The sequence below is a fragment of the Myotis lucifugus genome, unplaced genomic scaffold (genome assembly GCF_000147115.1).
Source record: "Myotis lucifugus unplaced genomic scaffold, Myoluc2.0 scaffold_71, whole genome shotgun sequence".
Lineage (NCBI taxonomy): Eukaryota > Metazoa > Chordata > Mammalia > Chiroptera > Vespertilionidae > Myotis > Myotis lucifugus.
This window is the reverse complement of record NW_005871119.1, coordinates 3,660,421-3,683,303: the sequence shown is the minus strand read 5'-3', so window position 1 is coordinate 3,683,303 and position 22,883 is coordinate 3,660,421. Positions and strand designations below refer to the sequence as shown.

At 33.6% G+C, this 22,883-nt stretch overlaps 1 protein-coding gene across 1 annotated transcript in view; it reads right to left on the bottom strand.

Moving 5' to 3' along the window:
- Positions 1-22,883, bottom strand: part of PHIP (pleckstrin homology domain interacting protein) — an 89,195-nt gene that overhangs the window by 5,686 nt on the left and 60,626 nt on the right. The window contains exons 22-33 of the mRNA XM_023755195.1: positions 21,777-21,888; positions 21,270-21,331; positions 18,190-18,345; positions 16,823-16,943; positions 14,209-14,334; positions 10,787-10,856; positions 10,097-10,147; positions 9,687-9,836; positions 5,475-5,627; positions 4,560-4,723; positions 3,879-4,138; positions 3,163-3,360 (exon numbers count right to left, since the gene is read on the bottom strand). Coding sequence (XP_023610963.1) covers positions 3,163-3,360; positions 3,879-4,138; positions 4,560-4,723; positions 5,475-5,627; positions 9,687-9,836; positions 10,097-10,147; positions 10,787-10,856; positions 14,209-14,334; positions 16,823-16,943; positions 18,190-18,345; positions 21,270-21,331; positions 21,777-21,888 — 1,623 coding nt within the window. The remainder of the gene's footprint in view (positions 1-3,162; positions 3,361-3,878; positions 4,139-4,559; positions 4,724-5,474; positions 5,628-9,686; positions 9,837-10,096; positions 10,148-10,786; positions 10,857-14,208; positions 14,335-16,822; positions 16,944-18,189; positions 18,346-21,269; positions 21,332-21,776; positions 21,889-22,883) is intronic.

Here is a 22,883-nt window from a genome sequence, read left to right as displayed (position 1 = left end):
TGTACTTCGCTTCATTGTGCTTCACAGATATTGCTTTTTAAAAAAACAAACAAATTGAAGGTCTGTGGCAACTCTGCAAGCAAGTCTATCAGCATCATTTTTCTAATATGCTCAGATGATCGTTAGTATTTTTAAATCAATAAAGTATTTTAAAAATAAGGTATGTACATTATTTTCTTTAGCTATTGTACACTTAACAGAGTATAGTGTAAACATAACTTATATGCACTAGGAAACCAAAAAATTTTTGTTACTTGCTCTATTGCTATATTAGCTTTATTGAGGTAGTTTGGAACTGAACCTGCAATATCTCCAACGTATGCCTGGTATGTGTGCCACCATTATCATGATTAAAATACCAATGTAACAATCTCTACTATAAAGGTCATCATGCTTTATTAAAGTATAAAAGAAAATTTGGGACATCAAATTCTAAATGTGTAGGATCTGGAGATCATGATGCACTGCTTTTTTGTGGTAAAAAAAAAAAAAGTCTATACCCTTTTAGATGAAGAAAACAAAAAGATGACATACATGCACTACCACTAACTTTTTTCTTCCAAAATTCTGGAGATTTTTTGTTTGTTTTTTTGGATGTGGTACATGATCTGCAATAAAATATTTTAAAGGAAATCCATAAAAGGATGTAAACTGCTTTTAAAGAGAATGCTTTTTCCTAACAGTATTTTTTGGTCATGGGTTGGAGTTTTATTTCCTAAATATTTAAAAAAAAAACATCAAGAGACTCACAAAAGGTCAGAGTCAATAGCAAAGGGAGGAGACAAAGCCTTCATTTCCTGACCCCCAAAGTACAAATGATCTTCTTTAGATAGTCATTTGCTTATTTTATTCAAAGACTCACTGTCCACTATATATTAAGTTGAGGTGATTTAAAAATGAATAATTAAACACAAGAATTCAGAGTCTACTGGAGATAGACATATGTAAAAACGAATAATTCTATCAACAGTTTAAGGGCCACTGAAGTCAATGAACGGGGTATTCTGGGAACACAAAGAAGTACTTGATTTTGCCTAAAGAACCCAGGAGAAGGCTTCCTGGAGAATATTGCACTTTAAAGTAAGACTTAAAAAGTAGCAGGAAACCATTAAACTAGAAGGAAAAAAGACACTCCACAGGAAGAAAAGGACAACAATATTCAGGGCTTCCAAGTAGGTTAGGAAATAGCTGGGAAATAAAAGGGGGAAAGCAAATAAGAAAGCTGAATGTTAGGCAACAGCCAAGTAATGAAGAATCCTATCTAGTAAAGAGATAATATGCAAACTGACCATCACCCCAACACACAAGATGGCCGCCCCCATGTGGACACAAGATGGCCTGCAGGAGAGGGCAGTTGGGAGGGACCAGACCTGCAGGGGAGGGCAGTTGGGAGGGACCAGACCTGCAGGAGAGGGCAGTTGGGAGGGACCAGACCTGCAGGGGAGGGTAGTTGGGGGGACCAGGCCGGCAGGGGAGCAGATAGAGGGGGACCAGGCCGGCAGGGGAGCAGTTAGAGGTCGATCAGGCTGGCAGGGGAGTGGTTAGCAATCTGGCAGGCAGGGAGGAGAACAGTTGGGAGCCAGGAATGTCCGACTGCCTGATTAAACGGGCAACTGGACATCCCTTGAGGGATCCCAGATTGGACAGGGTGCAGGCTGGGCTGAGGGACACACACACACACACGTGCACGAATTTCATGCAATGGGCCTCTAGTCTTACATAATATGCAAAAAACATTAAAATCTGATTTCATATATGATTGGAAAGTAAGGATTTAAGTGTGTTTGTGCACTTGTGCTAGAGAGAAATGATCAGAAAAGTCACTTTGGTTGCAATGTGGAAGATGGACTGGGTAAGGAAGAGTTAAGAACTGAGGCAGAGAGATCAGTTAGAAAATTAAGACAACAGTCCAGGTGAGAAATTCTGTAAGCCTGAATTAAGGCCATGGAAATCAGAAAGGTGAGGGGGAAATAGGCTTTAGAGATTTTAAAGAGGCAGAAACAACTGTCTAGTTCTGGATGCTGAAGACAAGGCTAGGATGACTCCCTGATTTTAAACTTATGTTAGTGGATAGATCCCAATACCATTAATCAAAATGAGAGCATTTCAATAAAAAATTAAAATTTGAGAGGTTTCTGGGGAGAACATTGAAGATGAAATGGTTTAGATACAATTGGAAGTCATGATACAAAATGCTTATTGCTGCCAATAAGCCATAATAGTTTTAACATGTCATAGGGTGGATTTATATCATTTACTTTCTCTTTCAAACATAATGCCTTTAAAACTAAAATCTGCAGATGAAAGAACTTGGAAGAATAGCTGTAAAAGACAAAAGTTGTGTATTACAATAGATGGCCTCGTTGTAGACAGCCTTGATGAATTATTATTTTGTGAAGATTGGTGTATTGAATTTTGTGATGTAGTAACTACGGATTTGCCTTAAAAAGTGAAGACTGCGCCCTAACCGGTTTGGCTCAGTGGATAGAGTGTCGGCCTGCAGACTCAAGGGTCCCAGGTTTGATTCCAGTCAAGGGCATGTATCTTGGTTGCAGGCACATACCCAGTGGGGAGTGTGCAGGAGGCAGCTGATCAATGTTTCTCTCTCATTGATGTTTCTAACTCTCTATTCCTCTCCCTTCCTCTCTGTAAAAAAAAAAAAAAAAAAAAAGCAGTAAAATATATATATATTAAAAAAAAAAAAAGCAAAGACTGCTATAAGGGCTAACTAAATATAATTAGAGAGAGAGAGAGAGAGAGAGAGAGAGAGATTAAAATATGAGAGAAACATCGATTGGTTGCCTCTCATAGGTGTCCCAAACAGGGATGGAATCCACAACCTAGGTATGTGCTCTGCCCAGGAATCAAACCTGCAACTTTTTGGTGTAGGGGATGATGCTCCAACCAATTGAGCCACAATGGCAGGTCCACAATTTGTTTTCATTTCCATATAGAAAAATTTTCTTGGCCTTTAAAATTTAATAATGCAGTTTGCTTTTGGCACAAGGCTGCAAATCAAAACAAGTCTCACTAAATTTATCAACTAATACAGAATGTGACTTTTAAATGAGCAACCTAAAAAATTGATAGAAGCTAACTCCAACAAAAGCATCGTTTTTAAGAAAGATCTACTGTACCTTGAAAGATACAAAAGCACCTTACCTTGCTCGATAAGAGCTGATGACTTTGAAAAAGTGGATGTCTTTGAGATTACAGATGATTTCATTTTACGTTTGACTGGCTTTTCTTTTTCAAAGTTTTCTTTTGCAGAATTATTCTTAGTGCCATGACTAAAACTGGATTGACCAGGACTTGATAAAGTATTCAAAGTTTTGGAATGTTTCACAGAATTCTCTAGAACTAAAACACACACACATATGAAACATTAAAAACTAAGAGTTATTTAACCTAAAAACAAGCAAGAAAGTTGGGATTACATATAACCTGAATTACCTAAATTAGCCAAGAGGACAAAACCTGAGGGACTTAAAGCTTCTTTAGGAAATCTATTTTCAAAGTAGAAAAAAGGCATAAACAAACTCTTAATTTTAGAACTTCTTATAAGCTATCCACTCACTTCAAGATTATGAAGGCAAGTCTTGAAAAATTGCTAGTGAGTCTAGAAAGTAGGATTGAAATTCAGGCATTTTGGATCAGAGTTGCCATTTTTAAGCATTATTCTATACTGACACTCCTTAACCTCAATTTTATTTTTATTAAAAATAAATTTTTTTTAAAAGAAGAAAAACGATAATGATAAACCAACATTGTCTGCTAGAATTTACTAAAGTCCAATATATTTCCTTTGGCAAAGTAAAAGCTTAAATTAAAAAAATCATGGTATATATTTCAATTTAGAAACTGTAACTGATTCTTACTTGTTTTCCCCGACATTGCAGATGTATTAGCTTTCGAAATAAAAGTCTTTGCTGCTGAAGAAGTAGAAGGTTGCTCAGTGGAAACTGGATCTACAACCACTCTGTTGCTTCTGGTTCGAACTACAGAACTGGATTCTGTTTTACCATTTATTTGCGCAGCATTGTGCCTTGGTGGTATTAATCGTGTAGTTGTAGAGAATGGAGAGGTAGAGATATCTGACTTTAGTTGGGGTTTTATGACTCTTTTTTTCCTTTCAGGGCTGTAAATAAAATAGTATCATTAGTTATTCTTATAGCTCTAGGTGGTATAAAACAGTTTTATAAATACTATTGGATCCAATATTTGCACTATTATGAAAAATGTTAAAATATGGATTTCATATGGAATATTTAGTGAAGGATCACTGTAAATGCTATAGTTATATATGACAGAAAGCATGATGCCATCACTAACCTAAAAATGCTTTTACTGTATAGATTTAGCAGTTTGAATTTAAGCACTTACACTAGTATAGCTTTAGTTAAAAGATTAAAAATCCTCCACATCATAGGAACTTGCATGTCAAATATATCATTCTGTAATATAGGGAATAGTAAAGGAAATATTAAAAAACACTGAGTTCTATCATTTAGATGACAAAGTTATAGATCAGCTGATGCTGCTGAAAAGAAATTAAATACCTTGATGCAACACTACTGGAAACAGAGCTGCTTCTGTTTCTTTTCTTCCTCCTTTTGGTTATTGTATTTCTTTTATGAAAACGAAGAGCAGATTTATAATCTGATAAAACTGAACTGATATGTTCTTCAAAGAAAGCAGACAGGCGCAAACTCATGCTGTAAATCTATGATAAGAAAAAGAAACTATTCCAACATTTCTCAAAAGAAAATATTGACATATAATTTAAACATTTTTTCTAGCCAAACGTTTTTAGAATTTAAACTTTGCCTTTTCCCAATCTCTTTTGTTGAAAGGTAAAACTGGAGCATTTTTACAATTATTTTTGTATTTAGATTAGGAATCTCGCAAGCTTTGAGATTCTTAAAGAAAAGCCCTACTATGAATTCAGATGGCTTATACAGACAAAATTTTCTGTAAACTTGGTCATACTGACACGATCCCTGAGAGTTTTAATCTATTTTCCACTGCTACCTAAAACTAGCTATCTATTCTTTCTCGATTCATGTACACATATCACCCCTTTGTGATGTCTTATCTGGCCAAACAAGGGTAAATTAAAGTTTTACTCATTTTTATGAATCATTCACAAAAATGGTCCTTTCTATTAATGCAGAAAATAGGTGCAAAAGTTAAGCCCACATAGCCCTAATATATACCAGGACAATACATATGTGGTATCTATTTAACTACACTACTTCAGGAAAAGTAGGCATCCTTAAGCATTAGTGACACCAGTGTTATTTCATAGAAGGAACAAAGTATAAAGAAGTCAATTCTTTTTTCCAATAGGATACCATTAAGAACATAGAAAGTCAATCAACTTTGCTCTAAATTTTAAATAAAAATGACAAAACTTTTTCTAATAATTTCATTTAATTTAAACACAAATAAAAGAAAACAATTTAATTATATACCCTTGATCTTTTGCTTGGTGTATATGCTTTAGAATTACTAAAAATAAGTCTGACATCTTTACATAACTCCATTGGTGACTCATAATTCCCAGCCTCTAAAGTTTCTCTAACAGTAGCAAAATCCATTGGAGTGTCAATGATGTCTCTGTAGTCCTAAGAGAGGAAAAATAGGTGGTATTATCATCATTACTACCACAAGGCATTACATCTCAGCACAGGGATTCACATACAATTTCTGTGATGAACAAAAGTCCTAGAACTATTAATAATCGTTCCTTGTTTTCCTCACCAAGGATCCCTTTTTCCTAATAATTTTTTTCCATGCTCTCTACCTTATATTGCAGTCAACACAAGATTTTTCTCATTCAAGAACCTGTTAAGTTCTGTTTCCCACAGCCGCCCCTCACCCCCAAACCTCCTTGGGGAAGAGGTAAATGGAATTGTGTTAGAAGGGGATTAAAAAAGTATTAAAAAAAAATTTCAGCTCTACAACTACAAATATAAGTTTGATGTAAAAAAAACCAAAACTTTATGCTACCTATAAACTCTAAAGGCTGCTGACTCACTGAAACATAATCATAATTTTAAATAGTTGTCACAAAGTCCATGTAATTCATATTACAGAGAAGGGGAATCATCCAGTCTCCATCTAGCCAACTATGTATAAAATAGTAATAAAAACAAGTGAAAGCAGAAAAGAAGCAACAGAATAGCAGAACGGTATCTAAATACAGTATCTCCTAATAGGGATAAAGAGTACTATACCTTTTCCATAGCCTTGGCATATGCAACTATATTTTTCGAAATATAACTTGACTTTGAACCATCAAGTTTAAATTATGATCAAATATGTTTTACCATGAAGCAAACAGGATTATTGCAATTTAAAAACTGTCCGTCCATCTTCTCTCCACCTTTCAGAATTTTCTTAAATTTCTTTTATACAAAACATACACAATTTTCTAGTTCTATTTAGTGGGGAAAATGGGGGAAAGTATGCCTACTCCTTCTCATAAATCCAATTACACAGCTTTTGACCAAAAAATGTATTTTTTTATTTTTTAAAATCCTCACCTAAGGATATATTTTTATTGATTTTAGAGACAAAGGAAGGGGGGTGGGGGGGAGAGAAAGAAATATTGATGTGAGAAACATCTATTGGTTGCCTCTTTTATGCGTGCCCAGGGATTGAACCCACAATCTGAGTATGTGCCCTGACCTGAAATTAAACTCGCAACCCTTTGGTGTACAAAATGATGCTCCAATTGACTGAGCCACCTGGCATGGGCTGACTAAAATATTTTGAAGTGTCTCACCTATTAATAACTTTAGAACCACTTTATAAAGTCACACATTAAACTGGTCTTACTACCTTTTAGTAATATTTTGATTTTAGCAAAAAACAGTGTACAAGTCTACCTTATGTACCAAATTAGGTCTAAATAACTTGGCCATTTGCAGAAATTAAGTACCTTACTAGCAGAAGGCTGTCGTTAAAAAAAAAAAAAAAAAAGGAAAAAAGATATTTCAGCCCTGGGCGGTGTAACCTAGTTAGTTGAGCATAGTCCCTCTCACAGACAGGTTACCAGTTCAATTCACGGTCAGGGCACAAACCCAAGTTGCAGGTTTGATCCCTGATCAGAGTGCATATGGGAGGCAACCAATTGATGTCCCCCCCTTCTCCCCCCACCCCCCCCGCTTCCTCTTTCTCTAAAATCAATAAAAAACATACTTAATATTCCAAAGACTGAATGCCCGACTCTTCAGATGGGGGTGAGGGAATAGTTACAAAATTGCTTTATGCAATGGTAACAACATCTGGACAGTGTCCAACCTTTCTATATTCTTAAGGACATCAAATCAATTTGACAAAATCTATAATTACTTGGATATTAAATATTATAATATATTGGATTTATAAACTGCAAAATTTGGGAAAATTATATAGAAAATTTTTCATGTTTTATAAAATGTTGGTTAAATGTCAAATTTATGTAGAGCATTTCATTTTCCTTAGTGCATATGGTAGCCACTCAATAGAATTCTGTTGAATAAGTAAATGGAGTAGAATATTTAGCATGCTACTTTCCATAAAAAAAGTTTAATTTTCAAAATCTTGATTTGGATAAACTCAAAATGTAAAGTAATTATTTTCATACAAAAGCTTAAGTATGAAGAGCATTATTGCCTTAAATATTCTACTGATAAGGCTGATAGTTAATTATAGTTAATTCTGAAGTATAAAAAGCAGGTTATCCAAGTTTCCTCTTCTCTGTGACAGTATTAAGAAATCGTAAAGAGCCATAAGTTTTCACACCTCCATCAAGGAATTCAACAAGAGACAGTAGATTAACTTTTTTTCTTCTTTCTGGTATTTTCTGTCTGCTGATACTTTTAGCTGGTTGAGAGGTTCTAAATAGCATTCTCATTATTTTGAATACTTAAGAGAGACTGCATTCCTATGTATTACCTATTCTCTAAGAATAATACATATAGCTCTAGTGCACTAGATACACGAGAAATGGCCTCTTGTTCTCACTGTGTCAATAAATTGCTACATATTTTGGAAAGCTACTTAATCTAAGCCTCAGTTCAACCTCAGTAAAATGAATTGATTGGACCAGTTTTGGGTGTCTCCTGTATTTTCTATATAATTGCTTTAAGATTTTTCTTATTGTCTTTAGTCTTTATTTCCTTATGTTTCTTATCCCTCCATTTATCTCTTAAACCAAAATAACAAATCAAACTTTAATTGGCAATTTTTTTTCTTTGTCTTAGTGGTACATAAAATACCATTCATCTTACAATGAACAGTGTTTTCAATTTGATGAAGTATAATCATGTTTCAGAATAATCTATTATTTCCATTTATTGTTTCTGTTATCATATACATAACAGATCACACACTTATATAGTTTACAATTTATTTTTATCATTAGTTCAGCTTTAGTAAGAATTGGTTTCTTTTCCCTTGATGAATATCTACCCCACAGGGTGTGTAAATCTAGACTCCAAATCCGTGCATAGTGCAAGCTTAGGGATATTTCTCTGACACCAAAGAGACATTCTTCTTTAGAAAGAATAATTATTCTATTATTTTCATTGAAGGTAAAGTCTTTCAACAGTGGAGTCTCAGTTCCAATTTCCTTCCTCACCATGGCTCATATGGCTTCACCTGTCTCCATGCTCAGTGTTAATACTTGTGCTTCTAAAATCTATCACTTCTTTTCTGGGGAAAAGTCCAGAATACAAACTCCTGCAAGCAGTGGGTAAATTATAACTTATTTTCTAAGACACAAAGTTGGGTTTGCAAGAAACAAAGGGAAATCCACAGGTTCCCAAAACAAAAAGAACTGAAAACCAGAGCATTGAAGCATTAGCTCAGTTCCTCTAAAGAGTTTTTTGGAGGGTAGGGCTTGAACTAGCCCAGTTTATCACACTGCTGGAATTAAAGATTTATCTTTTACACTTAAGATTCCATGTTTCTTGATTTTAAATGAGAAAAGGCATTTATGATATTTATGATGAAATTTCTATTTTCATCACTAAGTTAGAACATACACATAAACACGTATGTCAGATAATACCACATCCAGTTCATAGTCTCTTATTATAAAATACTGCATTTTAATTTTAATTTCAAACCACAAAAGTTATCTGAACTGTACAAACTTTAATAACTGAATAAAGAAATTAAGGCTCATTTTAAGCATATTTAGATTGCTAAGACTACATGCAAAAATAAATACTTAAATCATGATTACTCAATCTTTTAACCATGAATCCCATAAAGGTCATGAGTTGACCTAACCTAAACATATATAATAATGTCAACTTACATTTGTATATAGTGCTTCAGTTTAAAACTATTTTAATGTAATCTCATTTCATCTCTACAACCCCATAAGGTTGTAATAAATTTATAGAATTAGTGTGTGTTTGTGTGTGTGTAGACATTAAAAAAAAAATAGTTGAGAAAATTGTACAATTGGTAACCATAACCCAATTCTTTGGAATATTAGTTCAGAGTTGTTTCTATTTTACCACAATATCCAACTTAGATGCTCTTTATAACCACATGTATAATGAGAACATGTATGAAATAATGAAGAATACACTATAACCATAAAAAATAATTTAAATAGCAAATTTTCATGAACAAGACATAGAGCGAAACAGACAGGTAAAGAAAATATTTTCAAAAATACATACTGGATATTCAAGGAGATCTACCGGCTGGCGGAAAGGCTCAGAATCTTCACACTGAAATATGAGATTTAACAATTCTTGACATTGTTTCTTCCATGCTTGAATATCATAAGACTGAGCTCTGTTTCGTAATCTTCTTCTAGGCTGATAGTCCTAAAATAAAAGTGTTAAAAAATATTAACAAAATGACATAAAAATAAATCTTGTATTTTTAATGCAGTCTTACATAATTAGGTAATATCCAGTAACACAAAAAATAGAAAATATCATTTACCTAGTTCTGATAATCATGCAATTTTTTATGGGAATTTACTTGGAATACTAACAGTAAATAAAAAAAAAAAAAAGAAAAAAAATGCTGAGTACATTTTAATTCACATAAAGTTCGTCTGTTAAAATAAAAAATATATTACCTTCCTTTTTCGAGTAGAAGTTCCTGGCACATCAGCATCTTTCTCTTCTTCCTTTGAAGCAAGAATTTATCTAATTTATTAAATGTTCTAGGTTTCATTATTACAGTGAATGCTTGAATATGTGTTTAAATTGGGAAGGTCCACTTACACACAATTTTTTTTATTAAATACATACAATATAATACATAAATGTATTTTTTCTTTTATGATTTTCTTTTTTCTGGTTTACTTTATTTTAAGAATACAGTATGTAATACATATAACATATAAAATGTGTGTTAATAAACTATGTTATCAGTAAGGCTTCTGGTCAACAGTAGGTTATTAGTAGCTAAGTCTTGGGGTAGGTAAAAGTTATACAGATTTTTGACTGCTCAGGGAGTCAGCGCCCTTAAACTCCATGTTGTTCAAGTGTCAACCGTAATCTACAGTTGTTTATATACCAATTATCTCCTTTACACTTTAGTAAATCTATAATGGATATGCTGGAGCACTTTACTGACTCATTAAAGTCTCTTCCCTATCTTTTTAAAAAAAACTCTTTATAACAAAAAACAAAAAAATTCTGAACCATTAACTATAGCATTAGACAAAAATAGTTTTCATAATGGCATTTATTTAAAACTACTATGTGTATGTTTTTTATACAGAATAAGACCAGTGTAATAATTATAATGAAATATTAAATACCTCAGAGTCAGACAAAACTTTCTTCTTCATTGAATTGTAGAGTGGAATTATGTTATAGCAAGTCTGATCCCTAAATAACAAGGAAATATTAGTATATGAGATTAGAGTCATGAGATATTTTCCCTTTAAATCTGTTACTAAAACCGATTTTAAGATAAAACTTAAAGGCTGAAGGCTTATTTCATAGGTTGCCGCCAAAACACACATCTGACCCTTCTCCTCCACTCTATGTGAAGCCTCCAATCAGGCCTATTTCTTTACACCAAACCCAATCCAATTCTCATCTCCAAGTTTTGCTCAGATCATTGATGTGGGTCGGATGCCTCCTTTTATTACTCAGTCTACAAGGAAAAGGTAATACCTACTAATTTCTTAATTTTTTCATTCTTACACATAGTTATTTCCTAAAATTTTATCCTTAGTCATCTTCTCTTGACACTGTAACTTTTGCCCTGATAACCTTATATTTCTGCATTGTATTTGTGTAAATGAATTCCAAATTCCTGTAATTTGGTCTGACTCTTCTGAGATTCCTACCATTATCTAAAATTCCACATGTCTGAACCTAAATGTCACTCCCAGACACTCTTCCTCGTTTTTCTGTATTTTTTTTAAAACAGTATTCCACGTTTTCGAAGTAGTGCAGTTTTTCATTATTCCACCCCGTGCCTCTTTATCAATCCAATCATGGGACAAGTTCTGTGAATATAACCTTTAAAATCTCTTGGCATCCGCCTTTCTCTTACTTCCATAAATTAATCCCTCATCACTTCTACTTGGTTAGCTATAGCAGCCAATCTGCTATTTATGCTTTATGTCTCTTCCCTATAAATATTAGACACTGCAGTAAATATTTTCAGAGATGCCATGGACAGGTACCTAAGTTGGTTAGAGCATTGTCCCAATATGCCAAGGTTGTGGGTTCAATTCCCACTCAGGGCACATACAAGAATCAACCAATGAATGCATAAATAAGTGGAATAACAAATTAATGTTTTTTTTCTCTCTCCTTAAAATCAATACATAAAAATTTTTTAAAATTACAATATTTAGGGCATATTATGCATCAGATAAGTTTCATGTTAAAATATTTTCACAGACCCTTGCTTCCACTGCCCATATTTTAAAAGTCTAGTTCTTTAGATCAGCATTCAAGGCCCTCCATGATCTGACCCACATATGAGTTTACAACACTGTATCCCTTACTTCTTTCTGCTCATGTACACTACTTCACCCAATTTAGTTATTTACAGATTTACCTGTCTATAAATTATATTAAGAGGTTAAATATACACTTCTTTCTATCTCCAAATATCTATTACATAACTTTGTATACATCCATTGTTTGAAATTAGGCCAAATAACTCAATTAAAAAGTATAATCAAAATTTTGAAATAACATTTTGAAAACTACTTTCAGTTAAAAATGGCTTTAACAAATTTTATATATATATATATATATATATATATATATATATATATATATATATAAATAAATTGCCAGAGATTTATTTTTAGATACATACAATATGAATGCTTTAAATGTATTAATCGCCCTGGCTGGTGTTGTTAAGCCGTTAGATTGTCCGCCCGCACACCAAAGGTCTTGGATTTGATTCCTGGTCAGGGACAAGTATCTGGGTTGCAGGTTCAATCCTGGCCCCAGTTTCTCTATCCCTCCCTCCCTCTCTTCCATTCTTTCTAAAAATCAATGGAAAGCCTATCCTTGGGTGAGGATTAACAAAAATAAAATGTTATATTAGTCTGTTCTTACAAGGCACTTCACAATAACTATTTGAAAAAAATACAACTGTATAGTCTATTCCAAATACAAAAATAATTGTTTTATTTAAATTATTTCACTAAAATATAAATTTACTCTATCCAAATTCTACTGATTCATATCTCTGGAAAAATAGATGTAAATAAATATCCACATAACACTTACAAAATTATAGACTAAAGACTTCAGTTAAAATATTATAAGCTAATGAAACCAAGTTAAATAAACAGTCCTCTGAGGATAGCTAATTCTTGATTATCAATTTTACTGAAAAGCAAAGGATTGCAACAATAACCCCCAAACCACTTGCAAGGCAACAGATTTCTTTAGGGAATAAGGTAGAGGAAGGGCATAAAGTTCATTTTACTAATTTTCTCTACTGTTTTCTTATATTGAAATTACCTACATTCCTTAGCAAAAATATAAACAACTAATACCAGGAAAAGGGAGCCTCTGATTATGATCGGTAAAGACAATAGCTTGAGATGTTAAAAAAAAAAGTCTTGATGATCCCCTCATGTAAAAATAAAAGCTGATAGCAGCTGAATATTTAAATTATAAAATACATTGTCTCCTCTTAACAAGATCATTCATCCTCTGGCTTCAATTTAGAAGGCTCAATTCATTCTATCCTAGATAATAAAAGCATAGTATGCAAATTGTCCCCTTGACCAGGAGTTCGTCCAGGAGTTTGACCAGGAGGTGGGGCCTGCCAGGGGAAGGGAGGGAGGCCCCTGCAGGCAGCTGCTAGGGACCCTACCAGTGCACGAATTTCATGCACTGGGCCTCTAGTGCTTACATAAATCCCTAAGACAAGTAAATAAAAGTGTGGCTGCCTTAAAAAGTGATTGTTATCACTCTTATTGATATAGGATCAATAAATGAGGAATTAAAGCAGACTTTAAGGAAGAATCATCTCGAAAGTTAAATTTAGTCTCCTGCTAGACTCTTTAAATACTTGTTTATAAACTTGACAGGGTACTATAATATTAAGATTAAAGGCTTTCAAATCAAATAGCAGACATTCATTGACTGTGAAGTTAACCTCTAAAAGACTCAGTTTTCTTAACTATAAATTCCAGATAATGATCTCTCCCACATTTAAGATTATTTTGGCTGTAAGAATTATTTTAGGTTAAACAATACATGTTCAATAAATAGTTATTATTGTCCAACAGTTGGATTTAGAAAAGGATACATGTTTGTTTATGTTAACTGTATAACACAATTTTTATGATTTCGTAAATAATACTAATGAACTAAATGTTTAAATGTTACCTTAGACCAGTGGTTCTCAACCTCCTGGCCCTTTAAATACAGTTCCTCATGTTGTGACCCAAACATAAAATGATTTTCGTTGCTACTTCATAACTGTAATGTTGCTACTGTTATGAATCGTAATGTAAATATCTGATATGCAGGATGGTCATAGGCGATCCCTGTGAAAGGGTCGTTCGACCGCCAAAGGGGTCGCGACCCACAGGTTGAGAACCGCTGCCTTAGACAGACATTATGTGCTCCCTGTTTTGAGTGGAACCATGTGTATAACACAGCATTGATATTATTCATATAAAAAAGATTGTATCTGACAATATTTCTATTAATTATTACAGTAATTATGTGTGGAAAAATAACTCACTTGATAAAATGTAGAAGAAGATCAGTCACAAACTTAGCAGCTTTTACAATAGGGCTTCCAGGCTCATTAAATGTTCGAGTGTTATGCTCTATATATCGAACTTCCCACATTAGGGAAGAAACCCGCCTTTAAACAAAATACAGAAGGATTAACCTCATTATATTTAGAAATATAGCCACAAAATTTTAAACCAAGACACTGAAACTTTTCAAATTGCAGTCTTAAATCAGATACAAAACTCACACCTTATTTTCAAAATATCACCTCTTTAAAGGGGGAAAAAAATGTAGTAACTTTATGTATTTGCATAGCATATGTCTGATTAGACACACTGTGTCTAATCCACAATGTTCCTTCTTTTATGGAGAAAGACTGTCTATAGGGAGAGTAGCAGAAGGGAACTGGAGTTTTTATTTTTAGCTTATTCCTGTCATATATGGTGTCATTTTTTATAATAAGCATATCTGACATTTATGTGAAAACAATTTTCATCTAATTATATTACTGGCAATTAAATGACATGTAAAAATGAAAAGCTAATTGATAGCCTGCTTATGTGATATAAAAATATAAAAACACAGTAACCATGTTAGTTTACCAAGAAAAGTAAGTATATGAAAATTATTTTTAACATTGAATTGACATTTGGTGTTTATTATTTTATTTCTTAAAGTAAAGAAAAACCAAAGATGACTTCTAGAATATTACTGAAGTGTGAAAAAAAATTATATGGAATTTTAAAAATTTATAATTGTGGATACAGAAATGCTTCTGTGGATTTAAAATAGCAGTCACAAGGCTAATTCTAATAATAAAATCACAGGTATCTTCAGAAAACCCTACAGAAAACTGTGTGTAAAATAAGGTATTAGATTAATACCAGCAGGGCAAATTGACAGTAGTTTAATGAAAGACTAAAAGAAGTGTTGAAGAGGAAAATCATAAACTGTAAGAAGTCTGAAGCCAATAAGTAACAGAGAAGCAAAAAAGTTTAAACAGTGAAATGGCACTTATGAACATAATTTGGGTCTGTAACCATATTATCAGAAAAACAGGTAGTTTCAAATTTATGTAAGGATTGTATCCCAAAAGATGTTTTACAAACTTGATTATTATTAAGCCAGGCTAATGCCAAAAATTCTATTTAAGCTGCAATGTACTTGATATGTATACCTTAGCAATTTTTATAATGAGCAGTATTTCTATGAGAAAGTATATTTATAAAAACAGTGGGAGATGCCGTAAGTTTATCTTTCTAGCTGAAGTCTAAAAACCAGTGTATAAGAACAATTATTTCCCTGTTACCCTCCATATCTTGTTCCATCTTTGAAGCACTAGGTATAAGTCCTAAGACTTAGCAATTTAGGGGAACTAGGAGAAAGAAGGCTATAGTTAATAATTTCTTCTCCATTTATTCTCTTAAGCTTCTGACATGTGGAGTTAAAAATTTAAAGAAATGTGCTACAAGGGTAAGATAGCTGGGAGCCACATTATCATTTCCTATGCTTTTGATAAATATCAATGAAGCAACAGTAGAAACACCTAACAAGATCAGAAAGGTCTTCAGAACCTGCAATCTAATGTCTTAATTTTCTTTTATTCTGGTGGTTCTTAATCAGGGGTGATTCTGCCCTCCACCCCCTCCGGCCACTGGCAATGCCTGGAGACATTTTTAGTTTTACAACTAGGGGCTGCTATTGGCACTTAAAGGATAGAGGACAGCCCCAAATGCCAGTAATATTTTTATTGAGAAAATCTACTTTTGTCAGAAAGGAATAACAAATGGCATTTTCAGTGCCAGGTAAACAAAGTACCAAATTAGAGTTATACTTTAAGTAATAAAAAGAATGGAAAGCACTAATTTTATGTAGAAAAATATGAATAAAAACTTTCCTAATTTAAATAAATAAGAATGTAAAGAACTGAAGTAATATAAAGCTGGTCAGAAAGAGAAAATTTTAATGTAGTATTATCTGAATTAAAATGTTGTTGGCCTGTCTAGCAAGTCATATAAGAAAAATGAAAACAAATATGATTTCATTATGTCAAAACTATAGACTTAAATCACTTTTTGACAAGGTATTTTAGGTAATAAACCTACAAAGCCTGTCTGAGATTAGAACTCAATATTTATTGAAATTATTAACAGGAAGGTGATGATGTAAATTAATTAAAATTGTCTTAAAAAAAACCTCTAGTTATATTTCAAGCTAACCTATAACTATGAAAAATGAAAATTCAGGATAAGTCTTCATAAGCTGAATAGAAGCAAAGTAAGAAAAAAAGACAAATTTTATATTATTCTATGAAAAATCAATTAACGAACAAATATTTCAATGCAGTATCTTGGAGAAAATGAAATACTTCAGCTTGCTTTATAAAATACAATATTAAGACAGTGAGCAGAAACTCATATTAGCAACTATAAGACCACCAGCAGCAACATTGCTGGAAACTTTTTAGAAATGTAGAATCTCAGGTCCTACTCTAAACCTTAACAAAATCCTGTATGATTTTTATGTACATCAATGTTTGAGAAACAGTGCTATAGAAGATCAGTAAATGGAGGAAAGAATCATTTAGCTTTCCTTTGGTAGTAGCAAACAGTTCTAACCTGTAAAACCTGTTTTCCAGTCTTTGTTTAATTGTACTTAAATCTGTTGGATATGCCACTACAGTGCAATACATGGGATAGGCTTGCAGATCCACAGGAGCCACAAATGCTGAAGCAATATCTAAAATAAATAAGACAAATAAGTTTGTAAATTTATATTTGTATTGCTTAAAATACTTCATGGACAATTCTGCATGAATTAAGACTTAAGGTCTGATCCACATAACATTAGTCTGCCACTGTCTTTTCATAGGAAATACATTAATTTAGCTAACCTAAATAAGAGTTCCATTTTTTATTATGTAGACAATTGCCAAAATTCTACAAAATTCTAGAGATATTTGTTATTCATGGGTTGCTTAGAAAAGATGACAAATAATATATATCTGACCTACTAAGGACACACACATTTCTCTAATTAAAACCTGGCCATTCCTGTATCTATGTTCTTGACATTCTACCAGCAACACTATAATAATACATTACATTCAAATGTTGTAACCTCTGATTTTCTCAAAACTTATCACCTTATCTAATCTTTGCAACATAATTCTATGAAATATTAGGCAAGCAGAGAAGAGAAAACAGATACAGAAGTCTTTGGCTCAAAGTCATGGACCCAATGGCACACAGTAAACTGATAAAATCTAGGCATATAACACTAATTAGCAGCTCCATTTTTTTGCTCATGCACACACCGTATGACGTCATGTCCTTAAACCTGTACTAAAATACTACTAAAATTACTTAAGATAGTAATTTTAAGTCATTTTGAGACAATTTTTATGAAGTGTTGCCATTTTATAAAATACTTCAGATAAAAATATTATCCAATGTGTCTCCAGTGTCTTTAGCTCTTCTTATTCATGTTAATTTCTCCCTAGACTCTGAAACTGATTCCAGACCGAAAGAAGAGGTTGCTACAAAGCACCATACTAGTTTAGAGTTACTCCAGATAACTTGTGGTCATTGTTTTTATTTTATGAGGCAAAGCTATTAATATGTCCTTCTCCCATCCCCTTACAAATATTCTCTTATGCATATGCATTGTAAAGTTAAGGGAACTAGTATAGCTATCCAAATAATTATAATTCAGCTTTCAGACATTCTCTCCCAATTTAATCATGTCAGCCTGAATATGTCGAGGGTTTTCAAAATTGGGTTCTGGAGGAACCAGATTGTTCAGAAATACCCCTGGCATTTCTGGGGGTTCTACTCTAAATTCAGCTAGAGCAATCCCATTTATAACTGTTTTTTTAAACTTCCACGTGAAAGTGTCTGAAAACCATTGACTTAATATTATGAAAGACTACTCTGTTTGCGTTTTTCCAGCTTTTCTACGTTGATGTGCTACTATTATCATTTACCTAGTGTCATCAATTGGTTTACTCCTGCAACAATTCTTTCACATTCTTCATCCCTGGGATTGGAACCCCATTCTCCATCAAGAGGTTTATAGATCAATGATCTGCATTCGACATCAGTTAAAGGAACACTGGTACCTAGTTCTTCAGGAAATACAGCTAAAATACACAGAAATACAAATTTAGTGAAAATATGTGGTAATCTCGTAATATTTAGGTTATCTTTAAAAATAGAATTGGTATTGTTATAAAACTAAAGTAAATTTTTATAATGATTTGATAAGTATATTCTTTATTTTCATTAAAGTATGTTCCAAGGGTCAATAAAACTTAAATAATTTTTTATTTTTTAAAGTATATTTTTACTGATTTCAGAGAGGAAGGGAGAGGGAGAGAGATAGAAATATCAATTATGAGAGAAAATCACTGATCGGTTGCTTCCTGCACGCCCCCTACTGGGGATCGAGCCCACAACCTGGGCATATGCCCTTGACCGGATTCGAACCCGGGACCCTTCAGATTGCAGGCCAACGCTCTCTCCACTGAGCCAAACCATCTAGGGCGTAAATAATTTTTTAAAACGTTTTAATTCTCCAAATTTTTACCTCACAATTTGCTTTATTATCATTTACAGGTAAAGTAGAAAGTATTTCTATAAAATGAGGCAAATTTAAAAGTTATCAATTATTTCATAATATAATCTCCTTATGTATTTTGATAAAACATACATAAGGTAAAACTGAACTAAAGTGGGATTTTTTGGAATACTTCAAATAAAGCTTACATTTTCAAAAATGTAGGAACAGAGAAAATTATGAATACTGATAGATAATTCTTATGCTTATTGCTCTTAAATGATGGTTTCCTTAATGAATGCCCAAATCTTTAATAGAATATTTAACTGAATCTTTAAGAGAATTATTAGGGGTTTATGATGACCTAAGTCTATAAATCTCCAAAGTAATTTTTTCTTTGAACTAGACCTAAATTAGAGAAAGTTGTGTACAAAATTTTCCTCCTCACAAAATGCAATTAAACTCTACGGGTACATATGTATGTGTATCCAAATAGATAAAAAACAACAAAAATGTACCCCTCCACATACAGATATACTTAAGCAGGAAACAAATAGTATCTTAATGGCACCAATTTATTTCAATAAACACCCGAGGCATTACAACACTAATTAGCAGCTTCATTTCTTTCATATTCATAACAGTGCAATGTGACTTCAAACTTTCACGAAGAAGAACAACAAAATCAGAATATAAGCCATGTAACATGGTCACAAGTTGATTAAAATATTTTAAAGTTTTAAACAGCTCTAGACTAGCAGTGAGATAAAAATACACTTCTGGTATTAAATTTTTAAAGTGATAATTTCTAAGAAAAACTAGTCTTGGACAATATTAGCATGATTTTCTCATTTCTAAGGTTTATCATATTGGGTTTACTTTGTCTAAGTTATATTTTTTCTCTGACTTCTTAGAATACAATAACTAGTGAATATTCATAAATGATTATTTCTACTATTTCACAAGTCATATTTTTTCCTTTTTTAAAAAAAATCTTTTATCTGATAGTAAAAGTAGTATTTTAAAAAAATTGAATACAGAATAATGTAAAACAATTTATGGAAGTCCTCATATCCTTGCCCTTTATAAATGATCCTTATTAATAATCTAGAATATATATCCTTTTAAACATTTTATGCATATACAGTAAAATGTGTGCTTTTTTCTTAAATTGAAACAAAGATAGGTAATGAGGTAGAATGAAAATACAATCTCAAGTATTTAGCCACACTGGCCTTTTCTCAGTTCCAGAAAGATGTCATACTCACTGCCTAAGGCTAACTCCCAAATCCCAAGGCTATGTGTCAGGCCATATATAAGGTGACAGTTATTATATTATTACTGGTGGCCTGGTGCATGAAATTCATGCACATTAAAAGTGAATTAATTAGAGGAAATATTTTAATATTGTTATTTGCCCTTTCTCTATAATAGAAGTGTCAGGAAATGAAAGAAAATTAGTAAAATGTATATGAAAATCTCCCTCCTGTCAGAGTCTGGGGCGTGCCGCGCCGCCTAGAGTCAAGTCCCCGCCCACCACCCGCATGTGCTTCGAAAACGCAGGAGACCCAGACCCGGCCGGCCCCAACCTCATTGGGGAGACCCAGACCCAGCCGGCCCCACCCCTGTCAAGCCCCTCTGGGCAGGGGACACAGCCTCAGGTCTCCTGGCCTGGTGCCGGGGCGGGGTCTGAGTTCTCCCGAACCAGCGCTGGGGCAGAGGGCACGGCCTGAGGTCTCCCGTCAAGCCCCATCAGGCAAGGGGCACGGCCTGAGGTCCCCTGTCAAGCCCCATCAGGCAAGGGGCACGGCCTGAGGTCTCCCGTCAAGCCCCATCAGGCAAGGGGCACGGCCTGAGGTCCCTCGCCCCGGCCAGGCGCCATGCAGCCTCAGGTCCCTGCTGTCCAGTCATTATATTGCAGCGTCCTGGCTAATTTGCATATTCCTCTATTATACAGATAGGTTAATTGTAATTACCTACTCAATGAGCCCTTACACGTGTCAGGGTTCTATAATAAGTTTATTAGACATATGGTGTCTTTTAATCCTCACAGAAGCCCCATAAGGAAGGTATTAGTTTACATAATTTCAAAGGCTGAATCCTAAGAATCTGGTTTGAAGACTTTAAGGAACTTGCCAAGATGGAATAGACAGAAGATGGTAGAGCTAGGTCCTGGCTGCTAGGATATGAATCTATGCTGTGTCACTCAAAAGCCTGAACTTTTTATATTATGTTATACTCTTAAGTATTCTAGAGTTACAAAGATAACATTTTAGGAGTGAATAATAATTTGCAAAACATTTCATATTTAGCTGTAATTAATTAACTTCAATCTTCCCTGTTAGATTATAAATTCCAGTGGGTAAAGATTATGTGTATCTTGTTCACTGCTATGCCTTTAAAGTCCAGGTCAATACAACCCTATGCAACAGCAAATCAGCAAATCAGGTATCTTATTTAAGAAATTAATTCCATAATACATATCTGAAAAGCCTAACATACACTTACCATTATTAGGTATAAGTTCCATATCCCAAGGACTCATCTTTTCTGTATCGCCATTATCCCAGCTTAAAGTAAAAAAAAAAAATACTGTTATGCAATTTTTAAAATAAAATCGTGTCATAAAAATAATTGCTTCAGTGTTTAAAAGAAGAATCTCTATCACTTTATGGATAGACTAGAGGCCTGGTGCATGGATTCATGCACACTGAAAGGAAATTAATTAGAAGAAATATTTTAGAGGCTGGGGAGGGACCTCGGGAGATTGGCCAGTTGGGGAGGGACCGTGGAGGGCTACAGGGCGTGTCTGGCCCTTCTCACTCAGTCTGGATCAGCCGGACCCAGCAGCATGCTAACCTACTGGTCGGAGCATCTGCCCCCTGGTGGTCAGTACGCGCCATAGTGACTGGTTGAACGGTCAGACACTTAGCATATTAGGCTTTTATATAGATAGATGGGGAAAACATTCAAAGCAACTCAGGGTACACTAAAATACAATAAACACTTCCTTACCAAACATTATAGCACTGAAACAAACTATCAGGGTACTCATGTTGAAGAGGTTCCTGGCTTTCAATTGTTCCAAACCACCAGGCATCATCTATGACTGATCTGAAACGGTCACCTGGACAAGAATAAAAGCCATCTCATTATTCTGAAATGTAAAACTGCTATTGTTGCTCCTTTATCCAAAAGTATACCCTTGAGATACTTAAACTGCCTGTATGATTTCAGAAGTTATATAAAAAGTGACATACAAATTTCAAAATAAGTAAATAAATCAGCAATACTGGGGAAAAAGTTATTTAATAAGCACACCTGAAGTGTGACTTACCAGTTTCCAGTACCATTTCTTACATTTTATTAGGTAAGGAGAAATTCACTCTTGCCTCAAGCATTTTTAACAATCTAGAATTTTTAATTCATAAGGACTATGTCAAAATTCTTCATTCAAATAAATGTATAGTTTCATAATTTCTGTTCAACAAATATTTATACTCTATCTTTTAATTTCTTATTTCCTATAGCCAGGTTCCTCTAGCCAACATTCAAGAGTCCAGCCTAAAAATAACAAAACCACAAACAAAAATCCAAACTACCTTCCTTCACCTCAATTACCCCCAGCCATAACACTCATGCATACACTTTCCCTTTCCTATAAAAAAACAAATGAAAAAGAAACAAAAACAACTAATCTTTGTAAAACAGATTCACTCTTTACCTTTCCTTCTTTACCCAAATGCAAATTAGGGAAACTGACCTAATAAGTTATCTTCTCAGCTTTCCTCTATGTCATATGAAAACTACAAACCACTCTCTTCCTTTTTTGACACATTTTCCCCTTCCCTGGCTTTCATAGTACTTTACTTTAGTAGTTAATGACGTTTCTCCTGAAAAGCATAGGTTGAGTTCAAATAACTTACCCATGTGACTTTGAACAAATTAATTAGTATTTGTTTGTTCTCATTTTTTACCAGAAAGGATTTAAAATATAAATTTAAAAATTTAAAAAGAAGATAAATTTATTGATTAAAAAAAAAGAAGCTGGAGCCTAGAGTACATGTTGTTAAGTTATACATAGTCTCTGAGTGGGTATACACCGGGATCCAAGTTTAGATT